This window comes from Lissotriton helveticus, chromosome 7 (genome assembly GCF_964261635.1).
Source record: "Lissotriton helveticus chromosome 7, aLisHel1.1, whole genome shotgun sequence".
Taxonomy (NCBI): domain Eukaryota; kingdom Metazoa; phylum Chordata; class Amphibia; order Caudata; family Salamandridae; genus Lissotriton; species Lissotriton helveticus.
Genome location: NC_136068.1, coordinates 1264100415 through 1264117896, shown reverse-complemented (window position 1 = coordinate 1264117896; position 17482 = coordinate 1264100415). Strand labels below are relative to the sequence as shown.

The following is a 17482-nucleotide window of genomic DNA, read 5'->3' as shown; positions in this document are numbered from 1 at the left end:
GAGCGAGAGAAATGTTTTGCAACAAAATGAACGTTTAGCGAATGCACCTGGACCTCAGAAGGAAACCCTGAAACTCTAAGCTATGCATGCTTACGCAAAAAACAATTTAAATTTATGCCTGGACTCGGAGTCACACACATCCAAGGTACAACTTATAGCAGCATATGAAATAGCGTTTCCCTCATACACAATTTCCTGACATCTCTTATGCTGTTTTGAGAGATGTCGAAGCCGCTCTTCTCTCTATTCCCACTGCAGCCTCTCATATCTGCTCGATAGTGCCTCAAATTGGCCATATGAGAATCCATGACAGCTCCTAGGCCTCCATATGTCCTGCTGCTGCATCCAGCGCTTGTCCATAAATGTTTTGAAGTGGTCTGCACAGGGCCCTGGTGTTCAAGCATGCTTCTGCGCAGTATGGTAAACCATGACGTCAGGCTGGACAGGGCCAGCCAGGGCTGTACATTGGACCTTGAGCTGCTGCCTCCAGTTTCCTTTCCATTAGTTAATAAACAGATGTACTTTCCAATGGGGGAATGTACATCTGCGTTACACAGTTTTGAATACAGTCTGAACAAGCATTTGCAATGCAATAGGTCTCGCATTAGGAAAGTTTGAGCTATTGGTATTGTAAATGACAATTTTTTTATTCATGTGTTGCTTTTGAAAATAGCGAGATTAATAGCTTTGTCATATACAATGCCAATAGTTCTAACTTTTGCAAATGTGACACCTATTTAAAGTACAAGAGCAGATATTATATCTATAATGGGCACGTTTGTTAAGTTTACTAGTATGCGGGGGGGGGGGGGGGGGGGGGGAGTTGTAAATGTGATAATGATTGTGACTGGTAAAGCAGACACGGTGCCAGAGACACAGTCATTAAAGTTCCCCCAAGACAATTTTAACAGTTGTGCTGAAGAACAAAGCAGAAAAGGAATTAATGTGGCATGGCGGAATTTTGAAGCAAAACACACACTGTTTTACAACAGCACATGCTAGTAGGTGTTTACGAGTGTCCTCCGTGCCCCACGGTAACCAGATTACAGGAAGTATTGCGGGGTCTATTAGAGGGAGATCCTTCCAGAGTCGAACTGAAGCTTGCTGCTCAAGTGAAAGAAGTGTTGTTTTTTTATTTTATACGCAGTTATAGTTTGTTTAAATATTTTATGACAGATTTAGAACGGCACATGACAGGCAAGTAATTATAACCGTAATAATGTACGGCAAATATATAATATACGTGCAGTAATTGCAGGCTTTTCAAACGATAGTTAGTAAAACAAGTATTTGTGCGAACTAAATTAGTACTCGGCAGAAGTGTAAAATAAAACGGAGTAGGACTTATGCGCGCAAGCTTGTATGTGTAAGAGAGGGAGGATGACTAAAACAGAGAGGAGATGGAGGTGAGGAGGACAGAGATATGGAGATTGAAAGAAATGAAGGGGGAGAGGAAAGAGGTTGAGAAGGGAGTCGGAGAAGGGAGGGAGAGGACAATGAGGCCAAAAGGAGACGCTGGAAACTAGAAAGAAAACAATGAGAGAAAGGAGGAAATGGAGATAGAAAGAAAGATGACGATGACAGAAAAGAAGAGAAATAGGAGGCACAGAGCGAGAAAAGCGAGAGAGACAGTGAAAAACAAGACGGAGGGCATTGCTGTGGGGAGGGGAGGAGAAATGTGACACGGCCGCAGCAGGGGGCGGTGCGGGGAGAGCGAAGGGATGAGGGAGAGTGAATAGTGTGAAGCAGCAGGGGCCTTTGAAGTGAAGCTAAGCTTCACTTCAAAGGTGTGGGAGGAGTGCGGCTCAGGCAGAGCGCACACTGGGGGAAGCTTGTGGGGCGGAGTGGGAAGAGCTGCTGGGGAACAGATGGCTGGCGATTTGATGCTGTGCACGCGCTTTTTAGGTCAATGCGCTTGCGCATTGACCTAAAAGCGCACGGGCACAGCATCAAATCGCCAGTTAGTTAAAGTCTGCTTAAGCCCCTATAGTCTCGCTCCGCTCAATGCGCATGCGCATTGACAGGTCGCGAGACCTAAAAAGGGGCAAACGCGGTTTGTTTTACTCTGTTAGAGACAAAGTCTCACAGAGAAAAGCCTCCTTATCCTCAGTCCGCACTGTGCCTCTGCGGTGTATCTTGGTTTTGTACACACGGGCATGGTAAGCGTCACTTGGAGGGACGCTGGATAGGAGGTGCAGCTTCATCCTCAGGGGAGGCTAGTTTTCCTCCTCAAGAGGAAGATACCTCCGGGAATTCCGGTATTGTTCTCCGCTTCCTCCTGTACCGAGACTCTACTACTTCCAGTGACACTCTCTGCATTAAGACTATGGCAGCAGATCTGTACCCACCTGCAGCTTGTAGCTCTGAGGTATTCCGTATTTTCTTTGTACAGGAAAATTCTATAGTTCTATGGAAATGGCCTTTATCCTTCCCGGCGGTGCTACGGCTAAGACTGGAGGCTGCGTAATTTAATCCTCGTTATATTTAAAACAAATGCTTAATTGCAATTGTATAGCGTAAATATTGTCTGAAGTGGTTTAAAACTAGTTTGAATAAGTGCAGTGAACATATGTGCGCTACCATATGTTCACTCTTGAATGACACTCTCCCCAGTACGCCCCTCACCCTTCCTAGTCTCACAATAGTCCCCCTTCCCACCCATGCTCCCACGCTCTCACCACAGCACGCCTTCTAGCACAGGCCCTACAGGTACAACCAGGCTAACCGAACTCCTTACTCCCTGGCAGTGCAAACCGGAAACTGTGCACTCATTAACATGCACCAGTGCACTTAACAATTCCAAAACACTAAAGTCTCCAATCCTACTACCCACACGTTCCAATACCCGTGGAGTTTGAGCATGGATGAAAAGCTCATCCCTCCACCGTGCACTAATGCCTATTTACCCACACCGCATCACTACCTTATTTGAAAATACTCATAATTAGGGCATCTCCCGTTTAATTAGCACGTGTGAACTCTGCTCTGTGTGGAATCATCTTCCTACAGAGGGTTACAACTATCACAGTCAACAGAATGCATTACAACACAATCAAAAGAGGCATAATTATGTGTTCTGCAGCTGCAATCACCATTATTTAATCATTATCTCTCGGTGGCTTACAAACATCAGCTCGCTACGCTACTTTACGGTCGCCTTCTCTACCTTCCGTTGTTCTTTGCTGCCACCTACAGGCCAAAACAAAGCACTAAAGGGGTCCAGGCGATTGCAAATTCACCAGCACTCTCTGCATAGTACTTCGTAATTGTATTTTACATAGCGCTTCCTACCCCTGACGGGGCGTCAAGGCGCTTTTAGTTGGGTAGCACGCTACTCCGAAACTCAAAAGGATTAGTGGTGGATTCGTATAGGGAAATAGGAGTATAGTATTGGACAAGCAAAGCAACTTCACTATTTTATCGCCCAAAATGTAAAATTATTCTTACAATTTTTTGTATCAATTTCTACTGTTAAGCTTTGGTTTTCGATTTAAACCAATATCAAATGGGAGTGGTAAAGAGCTGCTCACCAATCAACGTGTATACCAAGATTGACAACTGCGAAAAGGAGAGACGGGCATCAAATATGTACAGCTAAAATAACCTGGTATTAAATACAACTTTAAACCGTCCCACAGACCCCATATCCCTTTTGAACGTGGAGGCAAAAATCATGGCTAAGGCCCTGGCGAATCGCTTACTGCCCCATATTGCTGCTCTGGTCCACCCCAACCAGGCTGGCTTTATGCCTCAGAGGGCGACTAGGCACAACATTAGGAGGGCGCGTATAGCAGTGGCAGCCATCCAGCGACTGGGTGCGCCGGTGGCGCTGTTCTTAGCAGACATGGATAGGGTGTTTTACTCCCTTAGCTGGGTGTACCGCTTTGCTTTATTACATAGGCTGAATTTCGGACCAAGGTTTATATCCTATTTGACTCGCAGCCTCCTCCGTGTTCTCGATAGGTCAGGGAAGGATACAGGGCTGCCCCCGTCCCCATATTTATTTACCCTTTCAATGGAGCCGCTTGCCGAGTGGGTGCGGACGCGCGGGTACAGGGATTTGAATGGGCACAGGGTTTGTCAGATAGGATTGCATTATATGCAGATGACGTCCTATTCTTCCTCACGAACATGTATAGAAAGGGGTCACGGCTACTGCGCATTATGCAAATCTTTGGGGGGACCTCTGGATTGTATTTGAACCTCCGTAAATCTACGTTGTGGATGCTCGGAGGCTGGGCGGTACTGGGTGCCTGCGCATCGTCGATTCAGTTGGCAACGGAAGTACTGAAATATCTGGGTGTATTTATAACGAACGTGCCCGCAGTTTCCTGGGAGCGCAATCTGGTTCCAGTGTGGGATCGAGTATGTGAAGATATTAAGACCTGGTCCCGTATGCCCCTGACCATCTATGGCAGATCGGCTATATTTAACCCCTTGCCTGTTCATGATGGAACCACACCGCCATGAGCCACGGGTGGCGTGTGCTCATGACGGCGTGGTTCCGTCTTGCGGCTGCCGCTCCGCCCACGCAGCATTGATTCCCCGCCTGTGCGGGCGAATTAATGAGCGGGCGGGGCCGTGATGGAACCACGCCGTCATGAGCACACGCCGCCCGTGACTCATGACGGAGTGGTTCTGTCACGGGCACAGCGGCGCCGCGCTCACCCACCACCACACCCGCGCCGCAGCGAAATTCGCGCAGCGTCCAAGGGGTTAAGATGGTTGCGCTTCCCAGTCTTCTCTATCAGTTGCAGAACCACCCCTATCCGATCTCCCCTCGATGGTTCCAGCAAGTCAATGCGGCTCTTGGGCGGTTCTTGTGGGAAGGGGGAAAGGTGCGTGTGGCCTTGCGGACGTGCTTCTTATCCACCTATTGTGGGGGACTAGCATCGTCGGACATTCTGTCACATTATCAAGCATCCCACCTGCTCATATTGAATGAATGGTGGTATGGCACTAGGGAGGTTCTGGCTTACGCGGTTGAGCTGCAGCTTATGGGAGATCACTCACTACACAGGGTATTATACTCTACACCGCTGTGGGGATCGTTGCCCTCTGCAACAAAGGTCGTGTTCTAGGTCTGGAGGCAGGCATTGCGTAGGATGGGGTGGTGGAACACGCTGACGCGGGAGACTCCCCTCTGGGATAATGGGCGTTTGCCGCAACTAGCTGCCTTGCAGGGATTCCGGGGCTGGGATCATATAGAGATATCGATCTTGGGGGATGTTATGAGGGGTCCTGTCTTGAAATCCTTCCTTGACCTTCAGACGGAATTTCATATGCCAAGGTCCCAATTCTTCAAGTATCTTCAATTCCGGCACGTCATGTCCCCCAGTCTGGAGGGCTTGGATGCCGTAGCTGAGTGTGAGTGGGGGTGGGGGCCTACTACACGCGAGAGCGCTTGTTGAGGGCAGGGTTGATTACCTCTCCTGTGTGCCTTAGATGGAACCAAAAGGAGGGTACCCTGGTGCACACGGTTTGGCAGTGTCTCACCCTGGATCATTTTTGGAGGGGTGGTCACACTTGTTGATCAGAGGTTCTGGGTTGGGACCTTCCCCACTCGCCGAAACTTGCCTTGTTACACGTCATGAAGGGGATAGGCGGCGACGTCTAAAAACGCCATTTACTGTAAATGAAAATGTAAATGTAAATGTCATGGTACTTATAGAGCACACTGTCACCAGACGGTCACCTTGCAGTGTCGCCTATGCGGTTTCCTGGCGCTGATACTCATACCGCTGTGGTACCCCTCCTGGCTTTCCCTGTGAAGTGTCCACTCCTGGGCACCCCCAGGGTGAAGCCAGGCATCCTTAGCGCTGTTGGGGCCGGTGTGGAGGCTAAGCAAGCTATTGCCCAGAGTTGCAGCGTGGGGCCCATGATTAGAATAGGCACCGAGGCGAGAATTAACAGGTCCGAGGAAATTGAGCCCAAGACCCTGCCGAGGCGGGAATCAACCCAGGTCCCTGGCCAGAACTCTGCATCAGGGTCTGCCGCTCTAACCATTGAGCCACACTCCTCCACATTTACTACTGTTGGGTCATACATTAGCAAAACGGGACATAGCGAGGGCGTGGAAAGCACCGAGGCCCCTTGCAGTAGCAGCATGGAAGAATGGTCTGGACTTTTGCATGGGCCTAGAGAAACACATCTTCATTGCCAGGGGGTGTCCCCAAAAACATTGTAAAATATGGAAAAGGTGGGCAGACTATTGGGGATTGCTCCTAGAGCTTGTTCCAGTGGCACGGAACACGCATCTATAGAGATTAGGGTTCCTCAGGGAGGATCTAGGGAGCAGGGTGGGATCTGGAACTCCGGTGGATAGCTCTACTGCAATATTCAAATGGTTCTGTCTAGTGTGGGTGTATATTGCGATTGGGGTGAGGGGATAGGGGGAGTTAGATTTTCATTGTATTACTTTAAATGTTTTCTCTTGGGTATCATTATGAAAAATGTCAAAGTCACTATTACATGCTCTGATTGTGCAGACGCCTCTGGGTTACAGGGCCCTGTTGTATATGTGCCATTTGACAAATAAAATGTGTTTAAAAAAAAAGTCCCACAGACTGGAGGATTCTGACATTCCCGACCCCGGCGGCGAGGACAGAAGAAAAGGGCAAGGTATCCCTTAGTGCTCAAAACACTTCGAGTGCAAACGGATGCTAGTGTGGGAAAGCGTTCTGCAGCCACTGAAGGCCACATTGGAAACACACTTCTAGACCAGGCAGCATATTTTGAATATAATCACCTCAAGAACCAGGAAGCAGCATGCTTCCCACACATACATAGTCTTTTTGCAAGCTCACACACCCCTCCCAGCAGTATTCTGTGCCAACTAGACCCTACAAAGGGGGGTTGATGGGAACCCTGTATCTAAGACACTGTATTAAGTCTCGACTTTTTAGTAGTGCAGCTGGTATAGGGAAAAAGTTCATAATCTGGTGGAAACTACTTTTGTTCCACTCTTAACGTCGCTCTTCTCACAAACGCTAGGTTGTGCTGGGCCACGACCTGTGTCGTGCCTTGTCTGCGGTGGTATCCACGCTTTGGAATTCCCTGCCATCGCTTCTTAGGTCATGTGATAGATTACTCCCTTCTCGGAAAGCACTGGACATCTGGCTGTAGTCAAACAAACGCTGCTCTCCGGCCTACTAAATATAGTACCGATTGGGGCTATATTGATTCCCTCTCTACTCTTTGCTTATTCAGGGACCGCTGTCTCTCAAAATAAGTGCTCTCTGGCCTTGTGCATGTTATTTCTAATCCTTAAAAATAATGTAGAAGGACAGACACCTTCTAGGTAACAACCCGCCATACTATACACACACCTTTGAGGTAACCATACGCTATACAGATACCTTCTAGGTAACCACACACCTTCTAGGTAACCACAGGCTATACACACACCTTCTAGGTAACCACGCACTATTCAGACAACTTCTGGGCCCTCACGCACTATACAGACACCTTCTAGGTAACCACGCCCTATACAGACACCTTCGAGGTAACCACCCACTATACTGACATCTTCTATACAGACACCTTCGAGGTAACCACCCGCTATACACACACCTTTTAAGTAACCACGCACCACACAGACACCATCTAGGTAACCACGCACTATACAGACACCTTCAAGTTAACCACACGCTACACAGACACCTTCTACGTCAGTGTTTCCCAAACTGTGGTCAGCGGACCCCCAGGGGGTCCTCAGGCAGCAATTTTAAAAGCACAACAAAGTTCCTTGTAGAATTAGCAGTTTTCCAGCAACAATAAAAGTGTCAAGATAACGTTAGTGATTAATATACCTGCTAGAGAGAGATGAGCAATTTGTCCAGTGGCAGCTGTGGCTTATCTAATGTAGCACAGAGGGTTAATATGCCTACTGCAAAGAACGTGTACCATTTTTTTTTTAATAAAACAGTGTTTTATGTGCATGGGTTACTGCTTTTGTCACAGAGATTCTTTTGTTGCTGTTCAGTTCATAAGTGACAATCGTAATCTAGCACAGTGACCTATTAACTGTCATCAAAGAGGTGCTTGCAAACTGCATGTTACAAGTTAGAAACATATGTTTTTTCTAAGTCTTTCATTATCCTGATGCTGCTAAAAAGGTTTATTTGGGTGGAAATACATTTTTATTGTTACAGTCAATGCTAACCACTGTGTTATGTTCTGAATCCTGAGTTTGTGCTGCACCAGACAAAGCACTCTTTAAAAATGCCTACCAGCATGAATGACATGTGAATCCTACACCTTGTAGTCGCATTTGCCTTATGTAACATTTTCTATACACTGATTTGCACGTATGAATCATTGTTTCTATGGAGCAGATTTACAAGGAAAGTGACTCAGTGTGTGCCGCAAGCCATTTGGCTGCGCCGCACTGAGTCACTTTCAAAGCACAGGGATATGACCTATTTACAACAATATGTTGCATCTCTGTGCTTCCCCCTGCGCTGGCGCACCAACTGCTGCCATGCGCCTGCACAGTCACCCTTGCACCATGGTGCAAAGATGCCTGCGTCGTGGGGAGATTGTTTATATGCAGGAAGGGTTCCCTTCCTGCACATAAACAATTAGAAATGGCGTTTCCCAACTTCTAAGTGTGCTGCATTAGCACACATAGAACTTGCAAAACGTCATTATTTTACTGATGATTGTCTATGTACAGGAAGGTGTCCCGGCACATAAACAATCACCAGAGGTGATTTTCTCTTTCTATGCATGAAGCAGAATACAACACTCATAAAAAGAGGGAAAAACAAGGAGAAATAAATACATTTCTACTTGTTGTGCCTCCCTATGCCTCCGCTGGTGTGGAGTAGCATTCAGATACATTTCCAGATTTAAGATTTCTAGTAAATCAGCAAATGTGTCTGGTTTCATGGGTGTTGCATGGGAACACCCACTGCAACACCCATGGAACGCCCCTTTCACGCAAAGTGCTGTGTGTAAATGAGCCATATTTACAAGACCAGGAAAAGTCACACAGGGTGGCTTTTCCCGTCCTTGGAAATATGGGGCACTAAAATGCGCCACAGGTGCGTCACTTTTTATGACATACCTATGGCGCAAGGGGCTTGTAAATCTGCCCCTATATGTGTGCAATGTAAAGGGCTATGACATCCTGCAATGGTATGAGAGATGCTATAAAACAAATGAAATACATGTGAAAGAGGGGCTGTGGAGAGATGAGAGGCACTGTTGGAGGGTGATAATAAGGGAATCATTGAACAACCCCAACAAACATTGTTGTATCCTGGTGCATAGTAAGGTCATCATTTACTATTCTTTAAAAGCGGATACAATTCAATATATAATGATAAATTTGTTGTAGAATGCACAATTGTTTCCTACATTTTCATGGGGGGAGAGCCTCCCAAAGCCCCCTTTATAGTAGCCAGGCTCACTCACTGCACTTGGTGTGCACTGTATGGGGACTGGTCGGAAAACATTTGCCAGGGCTGCTTTGGGTTTCTAGTCTTGCCCTGGCAGGAGCCTTGTACTGTAAAATAAAACAAACCATTTAACAGTTAGTCACGGAAATGCAGCACTAACCTTCCTGTTTATTGCAAATTCTTTCAATATAAAATACTAAAACTCTTAGTAATTTGAGTATTCGTTGTATGTGCACACGTGTTTATTGTTTTCGAATTACTGTTTAAATGTTTGAAATTTAAATCATACAAATTGCTTGGGGGTCCCCTCTTCCAGTGGTGACTCAATGGGGGTCCTCAGGAGCCAAAGGTTTGGGAACCACTGTTCTAGGTAATCACGTCCTATACAGATACCTTCTAGGTAACCACGCACTATACAGACACCTTCTAGGTAACCACGCCCTATACAGACACCTTATAGGTAACCACGCGCTATACAGGAACCTTCTAGGCAACCACGTGCTATACAGACACCTTCTAGGTAACCATGTGGTACACAGACACCTTTCTAGGTTACCACACACTATACAGACACCTTCTAATTGTAGTCTCAGAGCGTTCCCTCTGAAGCCAGTTGGATTTTATATAGAGCAAGACCAGGCCAGGCACTTCCTGGTTTTTCCCAGGACTCGGCAGTGATTTTCACGTACATTTGACTGTCACAGAAGTAAGAATAGAAACTCGCCTTGACTATCACCACAAACAATGCAGCATGGTAGAGGTTAGAGAAAACTGGAGGAACGGGTGCCCCCGAGGTACCGCCACAGTCTAGAGTTCAACTTTCTGATACAAACACACTTTTACTCTGTGCTACTTTGTTAAAAAGAATCTGATCATGAGAAACCATACCAACAAGTCCATTGGGGCCTATCTCCCCCCCAAATCGAGGGCATTATTACAAACAAAGGCAGTTTTGGTCAGCTGGAAAATCTGATTGATTTGTGATGGAGTGTAATGGTTCTGAGATTCTAGTATTTGATGGACAGGTTTTGGAGTATTTCAGCAAGGACTGAAAGGCATGCGATGGGCTTGCAGCAATGACTGGGTTCTAAGGGCTGAGGCCCGTTTTAAGAAGAGCACCCAGTCCATCTCCGAGAGGGAATGGCAGGTACCTGTGTCAGGAGGAGGTTTCGAGGAATTCTGCTACCAAGGAAGTGAACAGGAGTGCACCCTCTTTATCCAACTGAGCATCGACGGGCGCACATGTATGTGGGCTGAAGTTGAGTAAGAAGAGAGGAGGGGACTGGAAGGAGGGGCACACGGGCCATCACAAAAAGGAAGAACAATACATTTGTCCAGGGCTCCCCTTTTGCAGTCATGACCTCTTATTTTTTATCAATAGTTTTCTAAATAATTCCTCATCTACCCCATCAGTCATTACCCATGATGTTAATTCTGTTGAAGTACGCAAACCACCTTAATTTCTCCCATTGCCTTTTTTCTCAATATTAATTGCTAATGTTCTTTATTGTTCTTTCTTACATACTGTTTCATATATATTTCACTTTCGTAAATTATTATGCTTGCTTTGTCGCTCCACGTGCATGATTTTGGATTCATTCAATTCTTGCTTATTTGTATTTAGTATGTGTAATTCCATTCATTTTTCTCATTCTTGTATAATTTGATGATTTGTCATATTGTCTGTTTTTTTATTCCTGATTTATTTTTGTGTTTTCTTTAATAAACTCAAACTTGAAAAAAAAGTTTTCTAAATAAGTAAATCATTAGGTATACCATAAAAAACAGTAGAATGAAAATATTTGTACAGAAAAATTGTTTGGAGTAGCGGATTCACCTCATACTTTGCCCGAGATGTTCTCTAAGATGACCAATCAACAAGTCAGCTTTAGGTCAAACCAGATAGATGGAACCGTGCACTCTGTGAATATGATTTGTAAACCGACATCTAAAATGTACCACAAAAATTGATTTTTATATGCTTCTACCACCAATCTATTTCTGGTACAACTTGGATGTTACGGAACAAGAAAGAACCTGGGTTTTAGCTAACCCTGGGCGAAGCACTACGCTACGCTCGCGTAGTTTGCGAAGTTTGCGCAACTTCGCACTATGCGAGCTGCACGTAGCACAGCGCGAACACGCGTAGTGCAGCGTCGCGTAGAGCAGCGGTCATGTTTTGCTTGTTCGCGGTCCTCAACGTCATGTTCGCGACCACGAGCAGGCAAAATGACATCCCGGCGAGATTCTCAATGCGGGGAGGTCAAGTTTCTCATTGCGAGTGGTTGCACATGCTCGCGACCGCTCGCGATGAGAAACTACCAGTTCGCGTTGAGAAAGCTGCCGCTCGAGTAAAAATCTACTCGAGCAGCAGAAAACTACAGCTCGCACTGTGCAAGATGCAGTTTTCAATGATTGCACAGTGCGGACAAGCATCCGGCACTGTGCAATCATTGAAAACGCATCTTGCACAGTGCGAACATGCTACTACGCAGCTTGCGTAGTGCTACATGAAGTTCGCGTAGTGCGAAGTGCACTTCAGGTAGCGCTACTTCGCGAACTACGCCACTCCCTACAGCCTGTACTACAGCCAGCTTCATGCCATTCTACACCAAGGGCACCACTCTTACCGGAAGAGACGTCAGGTTGTTACAGGACAGGTCCAAGATGGTGGCCTTCGGGAGGGCGGCCTGCAAACAGAAAGTCAAGAGTTAAAAGTGCGGTACTGTGAGCTTTCAAATCAAGAGTTAATCTGTATGGGGAATAGAAGAATATAATGAGGGTGCCAAGATGTCTGGATAAACATACAGTGAGTATGCACACACGTGCACGCACCAAGCACGCTATTGGTGTCATTAATGGGAATTAGATTAAAAACACATTCGTTTTCAGGAGTTGCCTGCAGCCATCACATCAGTCACACCCTCCCATATTCCCATTTCTTTGTAAGTAGAAGATAATCTGCAAGTCTGACAATCATCTGACTGTCATGAGAACATTATATCATTGTAGTTTAACCGGGAGATTTGTCCAAAAAAAAAGTAACGTCACCCATTAGCTTACATTTTAAATTAATTTGGGCCAATAGCACATTGAGGAAAATCAGTCGGGTTTAACAGGGGCGTGTCTGGATGGCAGCGGTGTCACGCTCTGGATCTTCAAGCAGTCACCAATAAGTACCTGTGTATACAAGAGCCCTGCAGCTCTGGCTGGGGCCACGAGATACATTTGCTGTAAGAATTTCTCAACAAGGGCAAAAAGCTCCAGAGCAAGAGCCTGGATTTGACTCCTTGTTTCATATGGCTCAGGCTTACTATTATTACTATTATCCGACTGAAGTCAGGAACACATGCTCGGGTTTGAGATCACGTGGGCTGTCACTGAAAAGTCAAAGGTTTTAGCAGAATCCTCTAGCTGCGGTCTCTGCCCGTGACCGGGGATAGTACATGTGGTGTTCGATCAGCAGCTGAGGAACGCCGCTGCTCCTAAGGCACGTGTGAAGGCATGACTGCATGTTTGAATGCCCTAGTAGATATTACCAGGTCTAGAGCCTGCCGCGCACTGCTCTCACCAAACCCCAAAACCCACTGGGGGTGGGGGAAATTAGGACAAGGCACTAAAACATTCTGGAAGAGTTGCTAGAAAATGAATATGATGAATGGTAGCTAGCCATTATTGTGGCTAGACAGTGGATGGTTTAGAATGGTGACTAGGCAGTAGATGGTCTGGTGTGGCGGCTAGGCCGTGGATGATCTGGAACCGTGGCTAAGCAGGGGATGGTCTGGGGTGGTGGCTAAGCAGGGAATGGTCTGGGGTGGAGGCTAAGCAGGGAACGGTCTTGGGTGGCGGCTAAGCAGGGAACGGTCTTGGGTGGCGGCTAAGCAGGGAACGGCCTGGGGTGGCGGCTAAGCAGGAAATGGTCTGGGGTGGTGGCTAGGCAACGGATGGTCTGGGGTGGCGGCTAGGCAGCACATGGTCTAGGGCGGCGGCTAGGCAGCGGATGGTCTGGGGTGGAGGCTAGGCAGTGGATGGTCTGGGGTGGGGGCTAGGCAGTGGATTGTTTGGGGTGGCGGCTAGGCAGCGGATGGTCTGGGGTGGCGGCTAGGCAGCTGATGGTCTGGGGTGGCGGCTAGGCAGCGGATGGTCTGGGGTGGCGGCTAGGCAGCGGATGGTCTGGGGTGGCGGCTAGGCAGCGGATGGTCTGGGGTGGCGGCTAGGCAGCGGATGGTCTGGGGTGGCGGCTAGGCAGCGGATGGTCTGGGGTGGCGGCTAGGCAGCGGATGGTCTGGGGTGGCGGCTAGGCAGCGGATGGTCTGGGGTGGCGGCTAGGCAGCAGATGGTCTGGGGTGGCGGCTAAGCAGGGGTTGGTCTGGGGTGATGGCTAAGCAGGGGCTGGTCTAGGGTGGTGGCTAAGCAGTGGATGGTCTGGGGTGATGGCTAAGCAGTGGATGGTCTGGGGTGATGGCTAAGCAGTGGATGGTCTGGGGTGATGGCTAAGCAGTGGATGGTCTGGAGTGGTGGCTAAACAGGGGATTGTTTGGGGTGATGACTAAGCAGGGGATGATCTGGGGTGGTGGCTAATCAGAGGATGATCTGGGGCGGTGGCTAAGCAGAGGATGGTCTGGGGTGGTGGCTGTTAAATTTGGGGGTCTCTAGTTGGCACAGGTAGGTACTTGTTACAAATAGGGACCCTTGCCTCTAGTCAGGGTAAGGGGGTACACTCCTAAAATAACCCCTGCTCACCCAGTGGTAGCTTGGCACGAGTAGACAGGCTTATCTCAGAGGCAGTGTGTAAAGCATTTGTGAACACATACAGTAATCAAGTGACAACACTACAGATGGACACAACATAAGTTGTATTTTAAAAATAAGAATTCTTTATATAGATTTAACACAAGACCACAAACGACAACAATCCACAATACTGTACTTAAAATGGTAGAATGGTAGATTTAGCTTAGTTCTCTTTAGATTTTAAAATGCGACACATTGAGTCAATGTACCTTAAGATGCGTAACGCTTCTACAACGAAAGTGTTGCAGAGTTGGTGATGCGGTAGTTCCTTACACGCAAAGGCGATGATACGTTGAAGATCCAATGCAAAGAAACAAAGATGGCGTCATCTTCTTGATGCGGCACGCTCCTCCGATGTTGCAAGATGTCTTGACATGACAGCTGCAGCGGTGACACCCTTATTCTGTGATGCGACAACATCGGCTTTGGCGGCGAAACTCTTCTCCGACGATGCGAGACGCTTCTGCTCGATGCTACAACTGCAGCGGCGACACCCTTGTTCAGTGATGCGACGACAGCAGCTGCGACGGCGGCACACTTCACCGTGGATGCAAGGTGCTTCTGTGGTGCATTGTGACAGCTACACCCTTGCTCAGTGATTCGACGGCAGTGGCTGCGACACACTTCTTCGATGTTGCGAGACGTTTCTTGTGATGCGGTGCAATGTGACCGCTACAGCAGCGACACCCTTGTTCAGTGATGAGACGGCGACACGCTTCTTCGTGAGTCGCGATTCCAGCTCCTTGCGACACGCAGTCTCTCAGAAGGCCAAAAACAGCTGCAGGCACTGCCAATTTTTTTTTATAATCCTTTTTATTGGATTTTCCATTTCAGACATGCCATACAAATACATTCACATCAGTGAGGAATTACATGTAGAGAGTTCTAACATCCGGACCAGCCGCATTGAAAGCGTTCATCTGGGCAATGGCTCCGTAAGCGATGGAGAGGAGGTCTCCTTGCCAGCGGTGTCCGGGAAGATACAAAGGACTGTCAGTAATACAGAGACCACTGTTCTTGCGGTTGGGCGCCAGTCTCTGGTCCCATGTCCCTTGCAGTGTGTATCGTGAAAAGGTTATCGAGTCTTAAGAGGAACTAAGGGCCTCTAAACTGGGGAAATACAGGGACAGGGGGCAGGGGTGGTAGGGCTAGGAGGCGCAGCTCATAAAGGGCCTGCGTGATGATGGCCCGTGTCATGCTACTGATTCCAGATACTGCGTTCCGCACCTGACGTTGCAGTGCATCTAAGGGGGTGGCCTATGGAGGGACTGGCTGAGCAGGGTAGAACGCGCCTGGTCGGGAGAGGGGGCGTGCAGGTCCGGCGTCGCTTGCGGGTCCTGCCCCGGGCCTGTCTCCGCCAGGTGTGTTTGCCTAAAAGTGTAAAGGAGATCGGGCGCCTGCGGATGCCGCGGGCCTCCTCCTGGTGAATAAGGTCTTCCTCCGCGGCGGCCCACTTCTGTACTGCCCCCACCATGCTGCGATTGGGGGTCCTTCCGGCGCGCGCCGGTGCATTGCTATGCTGCATTTCACTAATAGTATGGCCAGTAGCGCAAATTTGGTCTCTACCTTCTTGTGTTTGTTACGTTTGAAGATACCCAGAGCGCAAGCCTCCCACGTGTGGAGATCTGTTAGGCCGGTGACTGTCCGCAGAGTGGCATGCACAGTCGGCCAGAGGGGTAGCAGCGTGGGGCAGGTCCAAAACATATGAAGAAATGGGGCGTCAGGCGCACTACATCTGGGGCAAGCAAATTGAGATGTCGGGTAGAAGCGCTTCAGCCGTGCCGGTGTGATGTAGGCCCGGTGCAATATGTTAAATTGGACATTCTTAAACCGTTGGTTGCGGGATACTTTTTTGTGAAGTCCTAGGGCCTTCAACCATTCTCTGTCATGAAGGGGTCGTCCTATATCCTCTTCCCAGCGCAGGCGCAAGCTCGATAATGATACATAAGTGAGTTCTATGATAGATTTGTATATCCACGTGACATGATGCCTGCCCGCTCCCATGTGGAGAATCGTGTGTAGTATGGGGTGGGTCGCAGGTTCCCCGTTCCGGAGATCCCACGTCTGCCCACAATCCGCCACCAGCTGTCTGTGTAGCAGAAACTGGCCGGCCGGTAGCCCCCACTCCTCGGTCAGTCCCACAAACGGGGTCAGTTGGCCCTCTGTAAACAAGACCTCCGCCTCTGTAAGCTGGAGATCTGTCCAGACCTGTAATTCTCTCGCGGTGTAGTACCCAGAGCCCCATAGAAGCCCCGCTAGGGGCAGCAGTGGGGAATATACCGGCTGCAGGCACTGCCAAAGAGTTCTTGGGGAGCTGGTGGTTGCAATCTGTTGTCCCTGAGACTTTAGCAGGAGGCACACTCTTCTCTCAAGCCCTTGGAGATCCTTCACAAGTTGAATAAAGCACACAAAGGTCCTTTCTCCTTTCTTTGGCAGTCAGGCAACCAGTGCAGGCCAATCCCCCAAGCAGCACTTCAGCTTAGGTATAGTCTCTCCTCAATTTCTTCCGGTTCCTCTCCTCAGCAAAGGTTTCTTCTTGTTTCCCAAAGTGATCTAAAGTTCCTAGGTTTGGGTCCCAATATTTATACTACTTTTCTCTTTGTTCTCTGAAGGCAGAGAGGCCTTTGCCTAGTCCAAACCAGTTCTGGTCAGTCCTGGAGCACTCTGTTGATATGACTCCTTCTTTCCTTTCACAGTGCAGGGCAGAAACATCTGACACACCAAAGGAGGTGGAGCCAGCATTGTGGCGGGAAGGCACAGTCCTATTCAGGTCCCAGATGCAACTCCTCCCTCCCATCTAGATGCAGATCTCTCTATTCACCACTGGGCTGACTCACCCTGTCTCCTGGAATCCCCAGCCCCTGTCACTCAAACTCCAGACAAGGAATACACAACCTAGCAGAGGCAGGCTTGGATAGTTAGACAAGAAAATACCTACTTTCTAAAAGTGGTATTTTCAAACACAGAATGTTAAAAACCAACTTCATCAAAATATGTATTTTATCATTCTGAGTTCAGGCTTACTAAACTCCAATTTCTGCCTAGTTCCCTGAGTCAGTTATGATCATAAGATGTAATAATCTAACTGCCCATTCTGGCCTATGGGGCAAGGTAGCCTTGCAATAGTGAAAATCGAAAACGGCTGCAATTCACTATTAGGACATGCCACACACAGCAGGGCTTGTCCTACCTTATACTTACAATGCACCCTGCCCTTGGGCCTACCTTAGGGATGTCTGCTATGAAGAAAAAAGAAGGTTTGGGGACTGGTAAGTGGGTGCACG

General features: G+C 48.1%; 1 protein-coding gene across 2 annotated transcripts in view; it reads right to left on the bottom strand.

The window, feature by feature from the left end:
* The window catches only part of LRRC59 (leucine rich repeat containing 59), a 77146-nt gene that overhangs the window by 45017 nt on the left and 14647 nt on the right, over positions 1-17482 (bottom strand). For both annotated transcript variants that reach the window (XM_078654462.1, XM_078654463.1), the window contains exon 3: positions 12035-12094. In XM_078654462.1, the coding sequence (XP_078510588.1) occupies positions 12035-12094 (60 nt within the window). The remainder of the gene's footprint in view (positions 1-12034; positions 12095-17482) is intronic.